Genomic DNA, 20,896 nt, shown 5'->3' with positions numbered 1-20,896 from the left:
AAACAAAGTAAGTTGAATGCAGTGGGAATGGGATATTTAAGTACTTGTGATAAACCAAGAAGAGACAGGGTCAAGAATAAATGGGAGATGAATTAATGTGGACTGACTACAAAAGAGAAATAGAAATACATTGACATGGTTTGGTCAGAGAGAGAGAATGAATGAGAATGAAACTGCAAATTAAACATATGAAAGAAGAATGAACAAGCTGAAAGGAATGGGAAAATCAAGGAAGTTGTAATTGGATGGAGTTGCTAAAATCCTCAAAAAGATAGAGGCAAGAAGTTTAAAAAAGAAAAGGCAGTGTATAAATTGGCATACAAACATAGCAGAAAGAAGGACACTTGCAAGGATAGAAGGGTATAGGTATGGTAAAATACATAACTAGATTTAGTTACACCTGTTCTCTTATCTATTGCCTTTAGTTTACTTGCTTGCCACTTCTTACTCATTTTCTGCAGTTTGCATAACACTGCTTATTCCAAAAGGGAAGACCACGATGGGCATCTATGTATGTACTTAATCTGATCTCCATTTTACAGGAGGAATTAAAAACAGAATACTACTACTCTCTGAGCTACACAGAAGTACACTCCAGTACTCCAGTAGTAGTAGTACTCTCCAGTAGTAGTAGTTGTTGTTGTTGTTTAGTCGTTAAGTCGTGTCCGACTCTTCGTGACCCCATGAACCATATTACGCCAGGCCTTCCTGTCCTTCACTGCCTCCCTGAGTTTGCTCAGTTTCATGCTCAGTACTCCAGTAGTACTCTCTATTAAATATGTTAAGAACTGTAGCCTTCAGAGTTTTGTACTACAGTAATTCTTTTCAAATTCGGAATTCATTTTTATATAAAGTACCATACAAGCATTTGGATTAAAAGGCATATAATAGACATATAGAATTAGAAGAAAACATGACTGTGCAGAAATACAGAACTTGTAACATTCTAAGGACACAGTCTTATGAAAATTATTTCATTCGTAAGTAATTAGGGTAAATATGAAAAGGACTCTCAGTGTATAATTTGTATCCATTCAAATTCACGCTGGGCATAATTTTAATTTAAGACACCTACCTGTAAAGATATTGATCCACTATCTTTGTTTTTAGTGAGGAAGTTGGAAATTGACAGATTTAAATCAATGCTGCTGTTATCAGCTGTAGAACCCGTGCCTGAATCTGTATCATTTTCTTTAGCATTCTCAGGATCAAGATACTGTGTGTGTTCAATATTATCCTGATTCCTTAATTTATCTTCTGTCTCATTTTCTACACAGCTAACATTAATACTCGGTACTGGAGATGCCTCATGTTCAAGTGATTGTTTCACTGCACTATCTTTAAGTTGATTTTTAATTGGTAAGTCATAGGAAGCCACCTCAAGATCTGTGCTTTTTTGAACATTATTCTTGTGGTTTCCTTCAGCAATGCTTTCTAATTTATCATCACATTCTGCAATGTAAACCTCATGTTCTGTGTTTATTTCTTCAGGTCTCTTTCCTTTCTCAGCATGTACAACATCTTCTTCCAGTGGCTTCTGTTTCATTACTTCCGTTTTTTCTGAATCGTTGACCTCAATTTCCTTTGAGGTGCTTCTCTGGTTAGAATCATCATAATCTCCTGCTACCTGTTGCTCATCAAAATCCATTGTTTTGACATCATTCTGAATAAAAGTTGGTTCAGAGGTCATTTGCCCCTGAGTATCTTCAGAGGTACACTCTGCTGGCTGCTTGGTGCTTTCAATCACTTTAACTGAATCTGTGATCTGAGCCTTGCTAGTAATACCTCCCTCTTCAGCACTACAGGTGTCTTCTTTTATTTGCTTCTGCTGCTTATCAAATGATTCACCTATATCTATCATTTCCATACTGGCAGTTGCTTCATTTTTCTGATCTTCAATTTCTTTTAAAACATCATCTTCACATTTTTCATTTCCTTGTAATTCCTTAACTGCTTTACTTCTTTCTGTTGACATTTCCTCCACAGTTTTATTTTCCTGCATGACCATGCAACTTTGCTTTTCTTCTTGCACGTCAGTCTCATTAGAAATTATTTCTCTGATTTCGGCATTGTTAGCTTCAATTTCAAGAGTTATTTTGTTCTCAACTGATGATTTGTTTGACAAAGCATTTTCTTTTTCTGTTTTCAGATTGGGCTTGGCATTCATTATAGATAATACTGTATTGATTTCCTTTTCTTCTTTCTGTGCTATAGCATCTTTGTTCAATATTGCATTTTGATCAGCATTTTCACTCTTTTTTGCTTCTTCATATTGTAATTCCAATTCATTTTCTCCTTTTTCAATATTGTTCTGCTTGGTATCACTTGTGTTTTCTGTGAATACTTCATCTTCATTTCTGCCAGGCTCCATCTTTTCTCTTTCAATTATATTAGTACTTGTCTCTTCCATGGATGAATGCTCTAGTCTCTCAGAAACAGATTCCAGGATAGACGCATTCTGTGAAAGCTTATCCTCTTCTGAGCTGGCAATGCTGAGGTCAGATGAGGCTCGCTTATTTGCAGGTAACTGCTAAAATGTGCATTGAAAATATTATTAGTTGAACATGTTATTACTAAAAGTTTTTATATTCATCCTATTACTGAAGTTAAGATTATGTAGAACTGACAGTAACAGTGTATAGGATTTATAGTAAAACACACTTCTCTGGATAGGCTTCTTCCTAATGTGCACCTTGTACAATGTACATTTTTTGCATCTGGCAATTTATATGCATACCTCACAAAGAGATATAGCTTTTGCAATTTGCAACCTGGAAGCTTATGTATTACAGCATCTGCAATGTTTAAGCACAGTGCACACTTCTGAATTTGGCAACCTTCCCTAAAAGAAGCACAACATAGAACACATAAATACAAAATTACATAAAATAGCAAAGGTCCAAATATGCTTAACTGACACTCATACCACTCTACTCGACTAGCTCTGACCAACTGCAACAGGAACGGAACTTGTACCTGCCATTTTATTGCTAATGAAATCTGAAAGCTCTTATGCTTTGGAGGAATATCAGAACACTCAAAACAATGTCAGAGAAATCAAACAAAAAAAAAAAGACTCAACTGGTTACGTTTCAAGAACAGGATAAAGTTCCAAAAGACAGGTTGCTGTGTACCCGTCTTAGAAATTCAAAAAGGTTGTTTCAAGCTCAGAGCAAGTTGAACTCAGAACATTTTGCTCATAGGTAAATGATATAATCTGTTTGAGTATGCAAGTACATTGTTAATAGAAATTCACTGTTTGGGAAATGATAGCATACTGTAACCGGTCTAGGTCTAGTTTGCTATTTAATATTTAGCAGTTATACTAGAAGGCTAAATAATGTTTTATTTTAAATTATATTAATTAAAAGAGCAAATCTGTCTTTCTGACGTATTTCCCTTAATTTAGCATTGTAATGAAATTTTTTCATTAACAAAAATTAATAAAATTTATAACCTTGGCTTGCAGTGCAAAGTTTTTTTTCTTTTTAAAATGTACAAATTTTAAATTTCTCACTAGAGAATTTTCAGATTCCTCCTCTTCATCTTCATCTTTTCCATCCTCTACTTCTTCAGTGACTTCAGCCTTTGCTTCTGCAATCAGCTCTCTGATTGGTTTATTAGAAGTTACAGTAACAAATGGATGCTGGTAAAAAAGGCATATACAATTTAATCAAAATTAGAAGGCTTTAAAATCAAAATTAAAAGTTTCATGCAAGGAGTCTTAAGGAGAAACATCTGTTTCTATTAAAAGGCTTTTAACTCATTTTTCTACTTAACACTTCTTGCATCAAATGCCAAACAATAAACTTTTCTTTAAAAAAGAAACTGTTTCTATTCTTCAGTAGCTTCTTATATTTGCAAGTCTAAGTCTGTTTCTATTTATTTACTCTGAAGTTCCCTAAATCTACTGCATGCATGAAGCACAAATTATTTTTCTGGAAAACTGTCCTGTCTGCCTGGCCCCATTTAAGGAGTTATTTTACCTTAAAATCATGAATTTGGAATGAAAGGAAGACAGCAACATAAATACAAGTCATAGCTTATTCAATTTTACAATTATGAATGAGATGTATAAGCACTCTAGTTTCTTGAACAACATCAAGCAGTACAGGGATCCTAATGTGTCTATACAAACCAAAGTATTTGGAGATACGTTCTCAAAACATTTCTCCTAAACCCATAGTTTTCAAATCTGTCAAGTCCAGAAATTCCTGCAAGCCTAATTTACAAATTATTCTGTTAAATATGAGAACCATTTTAGATCATGATAGTGAAATCAAATTTAAAAGTAGATGCCAAAATTGATGAACAATTCCCTCCTAGATGAACCTGCCTTAATTTCAGCTCAGCTTGAAAATAAGTAAAATTATGTCCATTTTCCATGATAGCACGGGAAGGAGGTTTGTCTGGTCCTATCTTGTTTTTCTCTTAGTGTATTGTAATGGACATTTAATTAATGTTTAAAATAAAGTGCTATTTGTATATTTGATTATATCTATCATTGCATTAAAAAAATCTTAATTGCTTTGGTTATCATTTAGCTGAAAGAGTAGAGTATAAATTATCAGCACTTCCCTGTAGTAGTACCTTTCCTTGGTGGGTGCTACTATGATGTTAAACATATAAAGTTTCCATTTAACATATTAATGTCTTCAATTGCTCCTTATGAATTCTATATAAATGACTTGAAAACAGAAGTCCAAACAGTAAAACATTTCATTCTTTATACCTGCAGAAGTTCAGCAATGTTCCATCTGGCATCTACATTCTTTTCCAAACATTTCTTTAAGAAATCCTTAAAATCAGCAGACCTGCATAAAAGTAGTTAAATCAGTAACTGTTACACAGAACTTGGATAATGACATTTTCTTTTTAAAAATTCCTCTTATCATAAAAGTACTTGTCAGCCTAAGAACATGACACACAAGACTATGGGGTTAGGATCTGTATCATTATAAATAAAGATCCAAATTATATGCAGAATAAAATCCAATTTCTCTTAACATTTACATTCATATATAACATGTGGTTTTCATATATAACAAGTGGTTTTCTTTTATTACAGAAGTTTAGAATATAGGTTTAAGATGACTCTGGGGGAAAATTACTGTCAATTTTGGAGCAAACACTATGTTTTGTCAGTTTATTCTAATGCTAATAATAAATAAAACCTGAAGAATAACCATTTTGATGGTTGTGCCAACGAAGGTGGTTCTGACTTCGCTATTTTCAGCAGAACACGCATAGGATTTAATTCATGATGAGGTGGTTCTATTTCAGCCATTTCTATTAAAGTGACACCTAAAGACCAAACATCAGCTTTATAATCATAAGGTCTGTCTTTAGACGTCTCACACATAACCACTTCAGGAGCCATCCTAGGGTAAGAAAAAAAAATCAAGCTATTAGCAATAAATAAGGCCTTCAAGACCTAAAGGATATAAGAGCATTGTAGTCTGTAAATGTTGTACTTGAAGAACATTGTCATTTTGCTTATTTTACATAGCTCTAAAAATGTTATATATAAAAAAGGTTATTTTAAAAAGGCTACAAAATGGCTTACCAATATGGAGTGCCAATGAAAGAGTCTCGTCTTTGGATTGTCCTTGTATTTTTAGCAGATACACCAAAATCCGCTTCAAACAAATGAAAAATATTTCGTCACACACAGCAACTTGCATTTATGCTTCAAAGCTACCTGCTTTCTGCATTCCCAAATGAGAAAACATCATCTCATTCTTGTCTATTTTCTGATTCCATTTTAATTTTTCTACTTTGCCCCAAGTTACATTTTTAGAACAATTACCTTTATGCATTTAACATTTTTTTTAAAATCTATATCTATATCTCATAACAAAAAGTTACTTTCAAGACACGTACTTTTACTAACTGGTATCAATTAAAAAATAAACAGACAAATGCCTTGTATATCCTTTATGCAGATTTAGTGTCAGATTCAGTGTAACTTCTCGCTGATGTCAGTTCCCCAAAGTCTAATGATAGGTAGGTAGGTAAACCTTTATTAGTCTTTGACCAACATATACATATATATACATGAAATACATGAAATATACATTAAAATGATAATTAAAGGAGGTTAAATGAGTTGAAGAGGAAGAAAGGAAGGGAAGGGGAGGGGAAAGAATGTTAAAGGTATCAAAGAAATGCAGTTCTACTGGACAATATTTGTTGTCTCAGCCTCCTAGACGTGGAAGAAAGGCTGAGATTTAAGGCTGCCTCTAAAGAGCAGCACTACCAAAGCAAAAGAGCAGTAAATGATCAAGATTGTATCTATAACTGCGAGATACTAGGGATAAAAGCCAAATATGAATATGATACTTTTGGTCATTTTTTTTATAGCATTTTATTTGCATGCATAGCAGGAAAGCAATTTCTACTAATCTGACTCACTTTCAGGATTTAAAGAGTATTATCTGAGTTAATGTATGACTTGTAATGGAAGAAAACAGAACCCTGTTGCTTTTGAAATTGAAAAGAAATCTGCTAAAGCATAAATAAGGTCTTATGACCTGGAAATAGAAGTCTGCATTTATTGAGAAACTATTGTTGATGATATAATAGTGTTAAAACAAGAGAGAGAGAGATCTTCCTCTATCCAACTTTAAAAAATAAAACACTCACCTAGTTTAATATCTCCTTCCAATGTGAAAAGAATATTGCCAGCTTTTAGATCTCGGTGAATGATCTTGTTTTCATGCAGATAATGCAGCGCCTCAAGAGTCTGTCTGCAAACTACTCTGATCTGTGGCTCTGTCAGTGGTCTTTCAAGTTCTAGAAGGAAAGCATACTCTTGGATTTTAATGTCTTCTTTTGACAAAGGTCTTGATAACTAATGCAAAAGGTTGGGGGAGGAGTGTTGTCAGGTCAAAAAATTATATAGATTTTAACATTAAAATGACATAGTGTCAGCTTTACCAGGTAGACCAGACAGGAAACATGACCAGATAAGCTAATTCTACTTTATTGTAAAGCTACATTAACAGAAAGTACATTTCTCCCGCCGTCTCCTTTACAACCTGAGAAACTAGGGAGGGTCCCTTCTGAGCCTCTTGCCCCACCACTATCCAGCTGCAAGCTATGCTATCTCTTATCTGACCATTCCCTAGGTAGCATCTCTTCACCCTGTCTCCCAAGGTCTTTCCCACATACCATTACACATAGGTTTACAAATTAAAATGAATATTTAAAATTATCATCTAGGATTGTACGCTCACGTGAGCGCTCTCTCTCTCTGTAAATTAAACTAGAAAACATAGGCTAGGCATTAATGTAGTAATTGTCTAGAAAATAACAGAAACTAAAAATGAAATTATCAATTTTTCCAACATTCAAAATCTTCCTTTTATATATTAAGCAAGCTGTACTTACCCAACATTACTGCATCAACTGCACCACCAGCACAGAACTCAATGAGGATCTGTATATTTAAAGAAAAAAATATAGATGTTTCCTTTTCAAACTGGCTCATCACGGAACATGAATTAAGCTGTTCTAACAAACTATACTAGTTAAACTTTTACTTAGAAGTGTGCAAAACATTTTGAATGTGAAATGTTTTAACTCAAAATGCCCATTTTGAGTTTGAAAGAGTTGTTTCAAGCTTGAAGATGTTGTTCTGTCTTCCTAGATAGTGTTCTGACCTTACTGGAAATATTGTCTGCTCAAAATTGCCCATGTTATCTTCAGTCTAGAACACTTCCAGTATGTTAGGATCAGCATCAGAATACAGAGTTTGAAGAGAGGATAGCTCTCTTCAAACCCTGAAATTGTCTGAAATTGTTTTCAAAGATTCTGAATCAAAACATTTTGCACATCTCCACTTCTGAAGTTTTGTTAGTCTCTTTTTCCATTTTTTTCATTGCTTAGACCAGTGTTTCTCAACCTTATCAACTTTAAGATGTGTGGACTTCAACTCCCAGAATTCTGGGAGTTGAAGTCCACACATCTGAAAGTTGATAAGGTTTAGAAACCCTGCTTTAGACAGACTTGATGAGACAACTTGACAGGTTTCTATTAGCTGCAATATTGGTTCACTTGTGGAAATGAGTTGCTGTTGTTCAGCAAGCAGTGAATTTTAAAGTTTCCACTGGGTGAATACTACTGTAATTCCTTTAGAGAGAACATAAATTTAAATCAAATTAAATGACAGTTGTGGATATGGCTCAAAATTTTATATCTTTAAAATAAAAATGCGAACAAAGGAAAACAGATTTTGGGTTTTTTTACTCGCTGCAATCAATAGACTTTTACGATATCATGATATTAATTATGATATCAAAGTCAATGGGAACTGCAATTCTATTAAACTTTGGGGAAATTAATAAGTATGGTTAATTTCATTAAAAGGCCCAAATCCTGTATAATTCAAAAATCAAACATGTTTCATGATCTTTATATTTCTTAGAATATATTAAAGCATAAGGGATGCATTTGGATGACATTTGGTACAAATCTTGAATATGATGTGTTAGCTGACAACATGTATCAATGCCTCCATTCTTTAAGAACTGCTTACTTCTCTAAGTTTGTTCTGCTGAGACTTAAATAGAAAGGAGTCACACAACCCGGCCTCTGTATTTCTTTTATTAGAGAAATTAAGCCAGGACATGACTAGTGAATAGAACAGAGTTTGTTTTCTTCAGGTCATACTGAGGTCATCAAGTCTGACTTGCCTTAGTAGTCAGCTATCAGTTATACTTTCTTTTCTTCCTCCCTAGTTGCTTTAGTGTCTTTCAGACTAGTTTAGGAGTCAATTCCTGTTCTTTGGAAATATGAAGGGCATTTGCCTTGCATCAAAAAATGGCATGAATCTTTCTTCCTCCTTCTGAGTGGAAGGGGAGAGAAAAATTATAAGCCGATTTTTCCCACATGTGAAAAGGGAGAGTAAAATCACCTGATTCACATACAGTGCTAAGCCATAATATTGTTAATTGTTGTCCACTGAAAAAGGTATGAATGTGCTCATTAGGATGAATGTGATATATAGATTAGACCATTATAATTTATTCAACAAATCATCATTAAGAAAATCCTAGGTTACAGTTATGTCAAAACTCAATCATTCACATGGCAATGGGCTAGGTACAGTATTATTCAAGGATATTCAAAAATGGCCTTTGACACTTTGCTCACCTTCTTTCATACTTCTCACACATCTCATTCCAGCATGAACCCTAAGTTCACAACAAAGTATTAAAGAGGGATTGAATCTGGCCTTTCTACTTTGATTGGCGAAGCCAGAGCACTCTATCCCAAATCTGATATTGAAGACAATATTTTTCTTTATGCTTAAGTACAAATAACAATTTCTACAAAAAGATTCTTCATCAATAGCAAGCAGATTTAAGATTATTCTGAAATGTTTAAAATGTTCATTCTTTCCAATAAATACAGCAAATTTGTCTCTAAAAATGTATTTTTAAAAAATGCAGATTGCACAGAAGCAATGTTTAGTTACGATTTAACACACAGTACCTTTTCTATCTTTTTTTCCCTAAAGCACATAGTTGTGAAGAAAAAACACTTACCCAAAGATTATTTTCATAATAAAAAGCATCTAGCAGTTTGACAATATTAGGATGATCACAGGAGGCTAAGATATCAATTTCAACCATGTAGTCTTCAAGTTCTTCTTCAGATTTAGTATCAATGACCTTTGCAGCAGCAAGGACTTTTGTTTCTTTGTTCTGAGCCTGCAGAAAACATTAAAGCAGAACTTGTTGGTTGTTTTATTCATTTATATTGCAGGCATTTTACATGAGTGTTTCTCCATGTTCTGAATATTTGTAAATGTGCATATATTTGTAAAACTAGCATATACTGTACCATCTAGAACATATTATTAACTTCTCTCTCTTTAATTTATTCATTGACTCCATTCCTTCTTCGGCAGAGCCTTCAAGATGGCACCATCTTACTTCTAGAACAGCTGCCTGCTAAGTCTTTGGCAGAAAACAGAACTCATCTACGTTGTCTAGATAGTATTATACTCCACCTGTCTTCCAAATATCACTACTAAAGCCTGTCCCATTTCCAAATTAATTAGAGGACCAAAAAGTAGAAAACACCATATGTGAAAGCAAAGGCACACATAACTGAGACTACACTAGGAATTCTCTACATGTAAAAATATGTGATCTACCACTATGCAATGGCATCTTTGCAGGACCAACCATTTCCACTTTGCTAAAGGTTACTGAATATTCAAGACTATATATCAGGTCAGATTCTTATATCTTAGGAATGCTCTCATGCTTATTAAACTATTGGAGAGTACTCCAATTTTTTTTACTTAATACAAAAAAGTGATTTTGAGTTGCTGTGTTTCAGGATAACTAGGTAATAATTTATTACCTGTGCAACAGTTCCTGATCCCCAAGGCAAACTCAGATGTCTCTATGTTGGCAGCAATACTACAGGATCTAATAATGGAATCCTTATTTTGTTAAAGGTAGTTCTTGTATGGTCAAAACTAAACAACATGATACTACATCAGGCCGTTGTCAAAATAAAGAACAGATGGAAATTGTATTTCCCACCCAAAAGAGAATTGCTTCTATTCCTTTACATAGGTTGGGCAGAATATTGATTGCACTACTGTATCAACAAAGCTCACATTTGAGATATAGTAGTTGCTGTAACTCTTTTGTAATAGCTTCACTTTTTGCTATAATAAATAATAAATCTACTTATATCCTAAGAAATATATACCTGCAGTGTTTTACCTTGTCAGCTAGAAGAGCTCAGACAGATTTCAGGCAACTCTTAATATTCCAATACCATATATGATACCTGTATGCAGTCACCCATTGCTGTCCACACTGAACAAGACTCCCCACAAAAGATTAAATTACTGCAAAGCTGATATCAGAAATAGCAATCTGCATAAATAGTGGGCAACATTCAAACTTCTAAGATACTGGTCATGAATAGACATCTGAAGGTAAACTGACAAAGACTATTTGTGAAATGGATAAGCTATAAGCAAGAGTTAATACCATCTCCTACAACTTGAATAAAAATATTTTTTTTAAAGTTGCAATATATATTTTCTGTGTAGAAAAATATATATCACTCAACAGTCCTTTCTCAAAACTATCAATAATGACAATGACAGTAAGTAATATATTTTCATTTTCTCTCTGTACTATTCACTATTCTTCCCACCCATGAGAGAGGGCATATACTTGGTGGTGTATATACACTCCTATGTCAGGATAAATTTCATAAATCTGGTAAAGGAGACAGAATTCACAAAAGTTTACATATGCATAATACATTAGGTACATTTTTAATTATCTGCAACACATTTGCAGCTTTATCACAACAGGCTTACATAGCTACCACTGGAATTGTAATAATCTTATGTCACTTCATTCTTCCAACATCCTTAGACTTCCAACTAGACATAGCAATCTTTAAACTATATGGCTACCATTCTTAATACTATTTCTAAGAAAGACTTAACAATTAATACTTGCTATTAAATATAAGAACACAGAAAAATACTTAAACTGGTCATTTATTTATTTATTTAGATTTTTCCCCACCACAGTCTCATTACTCTCAACTGTTACATGACATTGTAACAATGGAATTAAAACATACAATCCAAATTGCAAAAGCAAAACTAATGTAGGAGAGAAAAATAATACCAAGAAATGTAGGTGATGTTACTGAATGGTTCTGTGAAAAAGCTCAATTTTTAACAACTTCCTAAAAGCTATCAGGGAGGGACCAGTCTGATCTCAATGGACGGCCCATTCCACCTTCTAAATTGTCTACCTTGACATCCCGGAAATCTGGAACAACAAGAAGCCCCTCCCTACATGATCTAACAGGCTGGGATGAATCCACTTGAAGGAGGAGGTCCTCTAGGTACACAGGTGCCAAGGCATGAAGACTTTATTGGTTAATGCTAGCACTTTAAATTGTACTTGGAACTGAACCCATAACCAGTGCAGGGCCTTCAATATAGGTGTAATATGCTCCCAACATCAGGAACCAGTTAAGATATGGGCCTCCATATTCTGGACTAAGTGCAATTTCCACATAATCTTTAAAAGTAGCCCAATGTAAAGTGCATTGGGGCAGCCAGGGATAACAATGGCACGAAAGAAGCCCAATACAGTGGAACCTCGGGTTACGAAATTAATTCATTCCGTGACTCGGGTTGCAGCCCGAATTGGTCGCAACCCGAAGCAAATTTCCCCATAAGGTTCAGTGTAATTACCGTTAATCTGTTCTGGCGTGGAGGACAGGGAGGCGGCTATTGCTTGGAGGGAGAGTCCCCCTCCCTACGACCACGTGTCAGGGGCGGAAAATGGCCGCGGACCACGTGTCAGGGGCGGAAAATGGCCGCAGACCACGTGTCAGGGGCGGAAAAATGGCCACGGACCGTGTCACAGGAGGGAAAATGGCCGCGTATCCTGTCCATACCCCAAGGCAGAGTTCGCAAACCGAGGCAAAATTCTGCGGCCGGAGCTGGTCGTAACCCGAAAAGTTCGTTAACAGAAGCGTTCATAACCCGAGGTTCCACTGTATATGAACAGCAACTCCATCTTGCTTAGGTTCAGTCTGAGCCTGTTCTCTCCCATTCAGAGTCTCACAGCCACCAGGCACGGGATAAAACATGAATTAGCATAATCTCCCCCACAACCTATGCTAGTGACATATAGGTGGGCATAATCAGCATACTGATGAGACTGTTACTCTGAATTATTGGATGATCTCCCCCAGTGGTTTAATATGGATGTTAAAAAGCAGGAGGGACAAGGACTGAACCCTGTGGTACCCCATAAGTGAGGAACCATCAGGCTGACCTCTCGTCCCTCACAACAGACTGAAACTCTCCACAGAGGAAAGAGCAAAACCACTGCAAAAAGGTAACCCCAAATTTATCTTTACTAATCTAGAATCAACTTTAGAACATAAGGATTTTCAAAATAATTTCAGAAGTTCATGGCACCAATCCACAGATTTTTTTCCTAGTATATTATACATACTTAATAGCATTTATGAGGGCAATAGAAGAGGAAGAGAAACGCGGATTAAAACCCATCATCCTTTAATTCATTCCTCAATTATTAGAGGAGGAAGATGTATATAATAAAGAATTATCAGTTTGCATAGAAGCATAATTTTATACATGCCTTAAAAAAACCTCACCTCTTCTTTTCAACATAGTATTATTATTCAGAGACAGAGTTTCCTAGAGTAGCTTGTACATCAATAAAAATGAAAACAGTTCTTGCTTTGAGGTTTGTAATCTCAGAAGAGAAGAACAACCATTTTAAAACCCTGCTATAGCTGGATAATTATCAGTTCCTATTCATATGACCATTACGAACAGCTCTCTGGAAAGATTCCCAAAAGAAATTCCTGTTATATTCTTGTTTTAAAAATATTTATTTATTTATTTATTTATGTATGTAATATATCTATATCTGAACATTTATGATTCTGGGGGCTCACAATGCAAAACAGAAAAGCAAGAAATAAAAAAACTGTAACAAAGCTGACATCCCTAAAAACTATAATCCAATCAAACCATACATGTTGGGCTCTACTAACAACCTGGTCCCAGAGTCTGAGGCAAAAACTAGGTCTTCAAGGTTTTCCAGATAGCTAATAGGGTTGGGACTATCCAGATCTTTTGGGGTTTCTGTTCCATAAGAGGGAAAGATGCTGTGACAGAAAAGACATGCTTCTTGGGTTGCATTAGATGGCAGAGTTTCAGAGAAGGGACCAGGAGTAAACCCATTCTGTTGGATCTGGTGGGACAGGCAAATATAACCAGGGATTGATAGTCCCTCCAGTAACCTGGCCCAGTACCATATAGAGCTTCATAGGTGACCACCACTACCTTAAATTGTACCTGGAAGCTTCTGGAGCCCACAAAACAAAGGTGTTCCATGGGCATATCAGTCTGTATCCAAAACTCTCTGCACTGGTGTGTTCTAGAACAGCAGCAGATTCTGAATGCTCTTCAAGGGCAGGCCCATGTAGAGTGCATTGTAATAGTCCAAGTGGGAAGTGAGTAAGGCATGTAGAGAAAGGATACAACTGTACAAAGTTGTAGAAAGGCCCTCTTGGCCATGTCTGTCCCCTGGTCATCAAGTGGGAGTCATGAGTCTATAAGGACCCCCAGGGCTGAAACGTACAACTGAGTATCATCAGTGTATTGATGGTACTAATCCCAAACTGACCAATAACCTCACCCAGCAATTGTATATATATGTTAAATGACAATGGAACTGAGTTGAAACTTGGGGCGCCTTGCATTGTAATATTTGATAATGACCGTAATATTTGTAACCCACTTTGGTGGGATATGTATCCTACAAGATGGGATATAAATAAATGTAATAAACAAGTAGGAATGGAAACGAAATATAAACTTCCCCACAATTTGAAATTTATAAGACTATGGTGAGAATACTGCAATCAGCATAATCAAATAACCTTGTAAATCTAATTAGCAGAATGGGACAAACCTTCCAATTAAGATGTAACAATTTATTTTTTTCCTGTGTTGATAATAACTGTAGTTATTTCAGTTTGAGCTCTTAACTGTATTTGTGTTCAGCAAATACAATGGACGAATTCTTTGTAAGCATATTTACAAACAGGACACATATGTGTGCATTTTTGCAAGTGTTAACCATTTTCTTCTGTAATTTAAACCTAAGAACGTATTAAAATGGTAATTATGTTTCAAGGTGCCCTCTTTTAAACAGGAGCATTCTTATGAAACTTATACAAAAGCAAGGAACAACTCAAAAGCATTAAATGTTGAGGAGAGAAATGCCATCTATTGTTTAATTCAGGGTCCACAACTGATGATACTGTTATCTTATCCCAACCATGGTATTGTTCCTCTTTAAAACATTCGCTCTATAAACCTCAGGACAATCAGTAAATTAAATATGGATTGAAAGCATAGATTCCTTGCATCACAAAATACATTTGGGGTAAACCCGTATCAGTATCCAAATGGTTGGGGCATGGAAATAATTACCATTGCAATAAACTTTAATGTACGTGAGACCAGATAACAATCACAAGAAAGAAGTGCAAATGTACACCTGTAATTTAGTGTTGGGCTAAATCATACATATCTCAGAAGATGCCTTTGCACATAAATGCAAATAAAAGCAAAAACATATAGAAAAGAATAAGCAAATAGTGTAGGGTTGGACACTATTCCCGTGACATCACTTTCTGAAGTATTTTTCTAGGAAAAGAAACATTCTCTCTTCTCTCTCTCTCAATCTTAAATGAAAAATTCTTCAACATCTTTAATATAATTATCTGTGTGTGTGCCCTCAAGTCAGTTTTGACTCTTGGCGACTGCTTGGACAAGTCCCTGCAATTTTCTTGGCAAGATTTCGGAAGTGGTTTGCCATTGCCTCCTATATGGAGGACTGCCTTTGAAGCAGTTGAGTGAGCCTTCCAGACGATCAGAAGTTTGAGAATACTTCACTCATGCTAACATGCTTTATGAAGCACCCTTTCTGAATGCTTTGGAAAGTCTGCCCCTCCCCCCCCTTAGGCTCCTTCAAAGTTTTTCTACCAATGTTATCTTAATCCTTTTCCAATTTATTTTTATTTATTAATCCTCCTCTTTTTCAATGAATGAAATTCAAAACACTAGAATAAATTAAAATAATGTATCAATCAATACATACTCCAACAGCCTATCTCCTGACCAGCAGATAGAGCCAGAGCATGCTTGCCTTCTTCTCGCTGCCCCAGACTACAGATAACTGAAAATGAAAACTTCTGGAATGGAAGGTATAAGCAACCACCATGAAGCCACTCTTCCTTTGGCTGTTAGATGGGGTTAGATTGCTCTCCTGCTTACCATGTTATTCTCCCTGAGAGTTAGGAGATGCAAGCTTCCAGTAGTCATTCATTCCATTGCCAATGTAAAGACATAGTATGTTTCTTCTCAGCTCTGCAGAGCAGAACCAGGATAATACACAAAATTAAATACAGAGACACTTCTCTGTCTATAATGTCAAAGAAATCAGAATGTTTATTTTTGGCCATAATGACATGCAAGCTTCAAACTTCTAAACCTAGCCCATGGATATTATTATATGCCAAAGGCAGAACAGTAATACCTACAAATTCAGATAGAGTATCATTTACCTACAAACATTATGTATCTCCTTAAAGACTAGCATATTTATTGCAGTATATGCTTTCATGCGTTACAACTCCCTTTGTCAGATGCAACTTATCTGCTCTGTATCATCTATCACTTACAGTCAACAGCTATTGTTGACTGAAATGCTTATCCTCAAATGTTAGCTGACAAATAAAACTATACCAATACAACTTTGTTGGTTCTGAAGAAAAGAAATGATTGAAGATTTTGTGACTCGATGGCAAATATTTATTGTTATCACACAAACTTCAGTTTTGTAATATGATCATCAAGAACAATTATTTTCTTATTCTAATGAAATTCTTTCTATTACAAAACAGTCTCAAGTCTTGGAGAAAAAATGTTCTTCCTGCTTATAAAAATTCCCCTACTGCAGTTTTAGTTTAGTCTAATTTTTGTATGTATAATGGTTTTCAATCGTAACAATAAAAAAAATGACTTGATATATCATATTATGAAAATCAAATCCTTTAGCTAAGAAAATACAATATAACAGTATACAATAGTAAAAATGCAGTATTCTTACAGTAGTAAGAATAAAATGACAAGGATAACTATAAAGCTGTAAACATAAACAGATATATTAAATTAGGCCATTCTTTTATTTATCTCATATTGTCAACGTTGATGAGTAACAGACCCCAGGATTTCAACATGCTATTTCCATACAGAGAACAAGAAACTAAAACTGGATCTTTTCTAAATGAAAAGCGCTTTTTAAAAACTTAATTTAGTTTATTTTGATTAATACACTATTTCTGTTCAGTCAATTCACTTTGAACTGTTTTGGAAAAGCTTTCACATTACTATTAAACTGGCTTTGGAATGGCAACCTAACTTCATTCTTTCCTGTGCTAAATGGATCTCTGCCAGCTCTCCAGAGCAACTTTTGGGGATGTTAGAGATGGGCCGGGATACAGAATGAAGGAGAATTAAAGGAACTGTTTTATGCAATTCCTCTCAATTTATTATATATTATGTTATTCCACCATGAAGGCAATATTGCTATAAACGTCACCAATTAAGATTCAAACACATTAAGGAAAAAAAGAACCTATTTATTCTATCAATATTGCAGAACTTCACAAGTTACAAAAGGTGAATTCCCATAGTCAAGAAACTTTCCTTAAAATAGTGCCTAGGAATGCATCTAGTATAAAACTGAACTGGAAGGAAAATAAAAAGTCCTTCCTATTCATTAAAGCAAAAGGTAAAGATGCAAAGTATAAAACACTGCTTCCTTCTTTTTAAATAAATATGTTTGAGTTAGATAAGATTTAATTTATACCTTGGAAAAGATGACTGCTGCATAAAAAAAAAATGGGTGGAACCAGCATATATGTCTGAGCTGACACACAGAATGTATTCAAACATGACAAGAAAACTTCAGATTATTCAGTACGTGCTTGGTACTTAAGTGACTAATATAAAAAATGCAAGAATCAACTTGCCTTCCATGCTTCCTTGATCTGAGGAATTAAATTAAAAAGCTTGTATTACAACAATAATACTGTATTGAATGACTGCATTCAGTGGATTCAACTACAGTGCTATAAATATTGCCCTTTCCAAAAAGTTATACTCACTGTAATCCAAAATATCCATTTGTAATTCAAATCTAAGATTAGACATCGACAAGTTAGCAGCTTTAGGACTGAAATGCACAAAATGCAGTCCAAATAGTGACTGAAGTAGAAAAAAAATCACCAGCATAAGTCATATGAAAAAATAAAATCAGCAAAGCTGATCATACCTGTTTGTATATTAAAAGTATATTATTCAAAGCAAAGTTTCTTAGCTAGGCCTGCCAGCTTTTGGCAAAGTATGAGAAACTTCCTGAAGAATATGGGATTGGGCTCTGAGTTACCTTAACTCAATCAACACCTGCCAACACTGGCAATGATCAATCACCCCACCCTCCATTGCACCTTGAGTCCTTTCACCAAGGAACTGGAGAGTCCCCCCAACTCTTGAAGTTTCCAATAGCCTGCAGGAAGCAAATAGGAATCTTTTCTTACATGAAGTGAACTTTGTTCTGTTAAACTGTTCTATATCAGAATCCAAGCCACGTTTTAAGCTGTTGACAATTAAACACAAACAATGAAAAAAGGTTTCACATTTAAGTTCAAAAACTCTCAGCTTAACATTCTATATGATTTTTTTCCTTAATGGATTTTTTAAAAAGTCACCTACTATAGAAAAAGCTTAGTATAGTTAAAAAAAAAAAAAAAACAGTCACAGCATAGGTGGGCCACCCGAAGTTCTTAATCACTAATAAAGTGTGGCCATTGGAAGCTCTGGCTTCTGTCTCACTGGGTAGCCAGTAAGCAGTAAATAAATTACTAATTTCTTACTGACATTCATGGAAGAAAATAAAACAGTCTAGTACCACTAAATGGGCAACTGATCATCAGATCAAATGACTGGTAGGGTGAAACTTCTGGGTTATGAATGTTTATGGAAGCAAGAAATGTGAAAAGTTCAATGAGGTGGGGAAGGAATGCACACACATGAACCCCTAACATGGCAATCTATAACACTGAAAGAGTTGCCCACTAATTCATTACAGGAATTCAAGTATCTGATGTGTAATAGCTAATCTCTGTTCTTATCAATGTAATCGCACAATGAATCCAACATTTTAGTGTTGCCAAGGAAACACATGAGGAAACTTTATCTCATATCATGAGTCAGACTACAATTCTATATGTACTTCATTTCCCACACTTTGTAGGAAAAGAACAACATTAAGTAAGAGTCGCTAGGAATCAGGAGGCCTATAAATTGTATAATAATAAAAATGCTGTCTTAATGAGCTCATGTATTAAGATATGTTTGCCACCCACTATAAATCAGCAGTGTAAAGCTCCAAAAGCAAATAAATATAAGCCACAACTTTCTTTTTAAAAGCTGTTTTCTAAACATATTTTCAGTGTCTAACTTTCAGGCAACTGAAGTCTTTAAGGTGAAGGAAAACATGCATTACACTAAAATCCAAACAACCACTTAACCAAAATGTGAACGCTGTTTTCTTTCATCTATAGACAATCCCACACATTTCTATTTTTAATGAGCACAGACAGTAGAAAATACAGACAAAAAATAAGTTTGCAATATGATGTGGTGGAGGAGAATGGGTCTTCTCAAAAAGAATGGGTCTTTTTTGAGTTCTTTGCTCTAAGCAGTGATTAGAAGTTCTGACTTTTATCAGTAATTTTGACAGCTATTTAGGTCCAAGAGAAATCCATAATTTTTACTATACCATGTAAAAATAGCCCAACATTCAATAATCTATGGATTATGAATTTTTATAGTATTGTTAAATTCATATGAAACAGGACCTAGAAAACTACAATTTATGAAAAGAGCATCCAGTAAGAAACATTTCTTACCTTAAATACTTTGCCAAAAGCACCATCACCCAATTCTCCTATAATTTCCCAATAGTCCTCTGGGTTCAAATCTCTCTTGACATGTTCATACTGTTTCTTCTTCTTTTCACCTCCCAACTTGAAGATTTTACGAAAGTTGAAGAACGACATATTTGCCCTTTTTAGTTCAAAAACTATTTTTAAAATCTTCAGAAAAAAATTAAAGCAGTTGTTTTCCCTGCTGAATGGTCTAAAAGGAAAAAAAGTACAAAACTGTGACCACTATGCTATGTGTCAGTAATGATGCTGCTAAGAAAGGAGCAGATAGGGGCAGTTTTGCAGCCTAGATTTTAGATTCGGTACAGAATAATCCAACGTTAACCAGAGCAAGTAGCAGCCACATACAGTTTCCCTCAAGTTTATCCCTCCAGGTTTAGTAACCTAATAATCATATAATTAGTATTAACTTCTCGCAATCACACAATGTGTATGACCAGGCTCCAGAGACACTATCCAAAAAGATGTGTTGATCGCAACAGTCTGAAAGTGGAGGAGTGAAAAAAAGGCCCACTTGATTCTTCAGGATGAAGCATCAAATATTAAATGGCAAGCATCTGTGCAAAAAGCAGACAGCTGTATTCAAGTCCTGCCCCTTACTGAATAGCACAGACTCCAAGTATCATGTCAGATACAACTCTCTTTTCCTTGGTGGACGACAACTTCAGCAATCCATGAGAACAGAAAATATGCATCTTCTTTCCTACACTGGCAAGACAGGCTTTCCTTCAAGACAGCATTTTGTCTATTGGGAGAAATGCAAGAGACAAAATAAGTGGCATAATAAGAATATACTCAACAAATGACTTTTATTCTTCCCCCATCAGACAGTATATTACATACATTAAAAATGAAATTGAAAAGTTATTTCCTATGAAAAAACAGAGTTATATGAAAAAAAATCCCTCCCCCACTTTTTTTTCCTTCTTCGTTGTAGAAAGATGGAAGGAAAATAGGTTGGAAGAAAAATAGTTTTTCCAGGGACAAGCAGCAACCCTCAATGGTGGCACCTCCTTTTCTTTTCCAACAAAAGGGGGGAGGGGGAAAGATGAGAATGAGAAACTCACCAGCGGAGACGGATTTTCGTCTCCCCGCCGCAGAAAAGGAGATGGGGAGGATGACGTCCGCCGCTTTCAGCGTTCTCACTTCCTGTGCCCCCTCCCTCGCTCCCTTCTCTCAACAGTTGCCGTGCGCACACAAACGCCCCTAGAGCCTCTCCCAGCGCTTTCGCCAACACCCCATCCAGCGCCGCCTCGTCTCCCTACCAGCC

General features: G+C 35.4%; 1 protein-coding gene across 3 annotated transcripts in view; it reads right to left on the bottom strand.

The window, feature by feature from the left end:
• Positions 1–20,874, bottom strand: part of SLK (STE20 like kinase) — a 39,072-nt gene extending 18,198 nt beyond the window's left edge. The window contains exons 1-10 of one of the 3 annotated variants that reach the window (XM_088132590.1): positions 20,694–20,874; positions 19,591–20,371; positions 9,552–9,716; positions 7,393–7,441; positions 6,646–6,795; positions 5,567–5,639; positions 5,187–5,381; positions 4,733–4,814; positions 3,518–3,646; positions 1,076–2,527 (exon numbers count right to left, since the gene is read on the bottom strand). In XM_088132590.1, coding sequence (XP_087988716.1) covers positions 1,076–2,527; positions 3,518–3,646; positions 4,733–4,814; positions 5,187–5,381; positions 5,567–5,639; positions 6,646–6,795; positions 7,393–7,441; positions 9,552–9,716; positions 19,591–19,740 — 2,445 coding nt within the window. In that variant the 5' untranslated portion in view covers positions 19,741–20,371; positions 20,694–20,874. Of the gene's footprint in view, positions 1–1,075; positions 2,531–3,517; positions 3,647–4,732; positions 4,815–5,186; positions 5,382–5,566; positions 5,640–6,645; positions 6,796–7,392; positions 7,442–9,551; positions 9,717–19,590; positions 20,372–20,693 lie in introns of all 3 variants that reach the window. The other 2 variants (XM_007430245.4, XM_088132591.1) reach the window with 2 other exon arrangements.
• Between the last annotated feature and the right edge of the window lie 22 nt (positions 20,875–20,896).

The sequence above is a fragment of the Python bivittatus genome, unplaced genomic scaffold (genome assembly GCF_059951505.1).
Source record: "Python bivittatus isolate LINGU-HERP-01145 unplaced genomic scaffold, Pbiv_v1 ctg000980_np1212, whole genome shotgun sequence".
Classification (NCBI taxonomy): domain Eukaryota; kingdom Metazoa; phylum Chordata; class Lepidosauria; order Squamata; family Pythonidae; genus Python; species Python bivittatus.
Note: the sequence above shows the minus strand (reverse complement) of the source record. Positions and strands in the feature narration are given on the sequence as shown.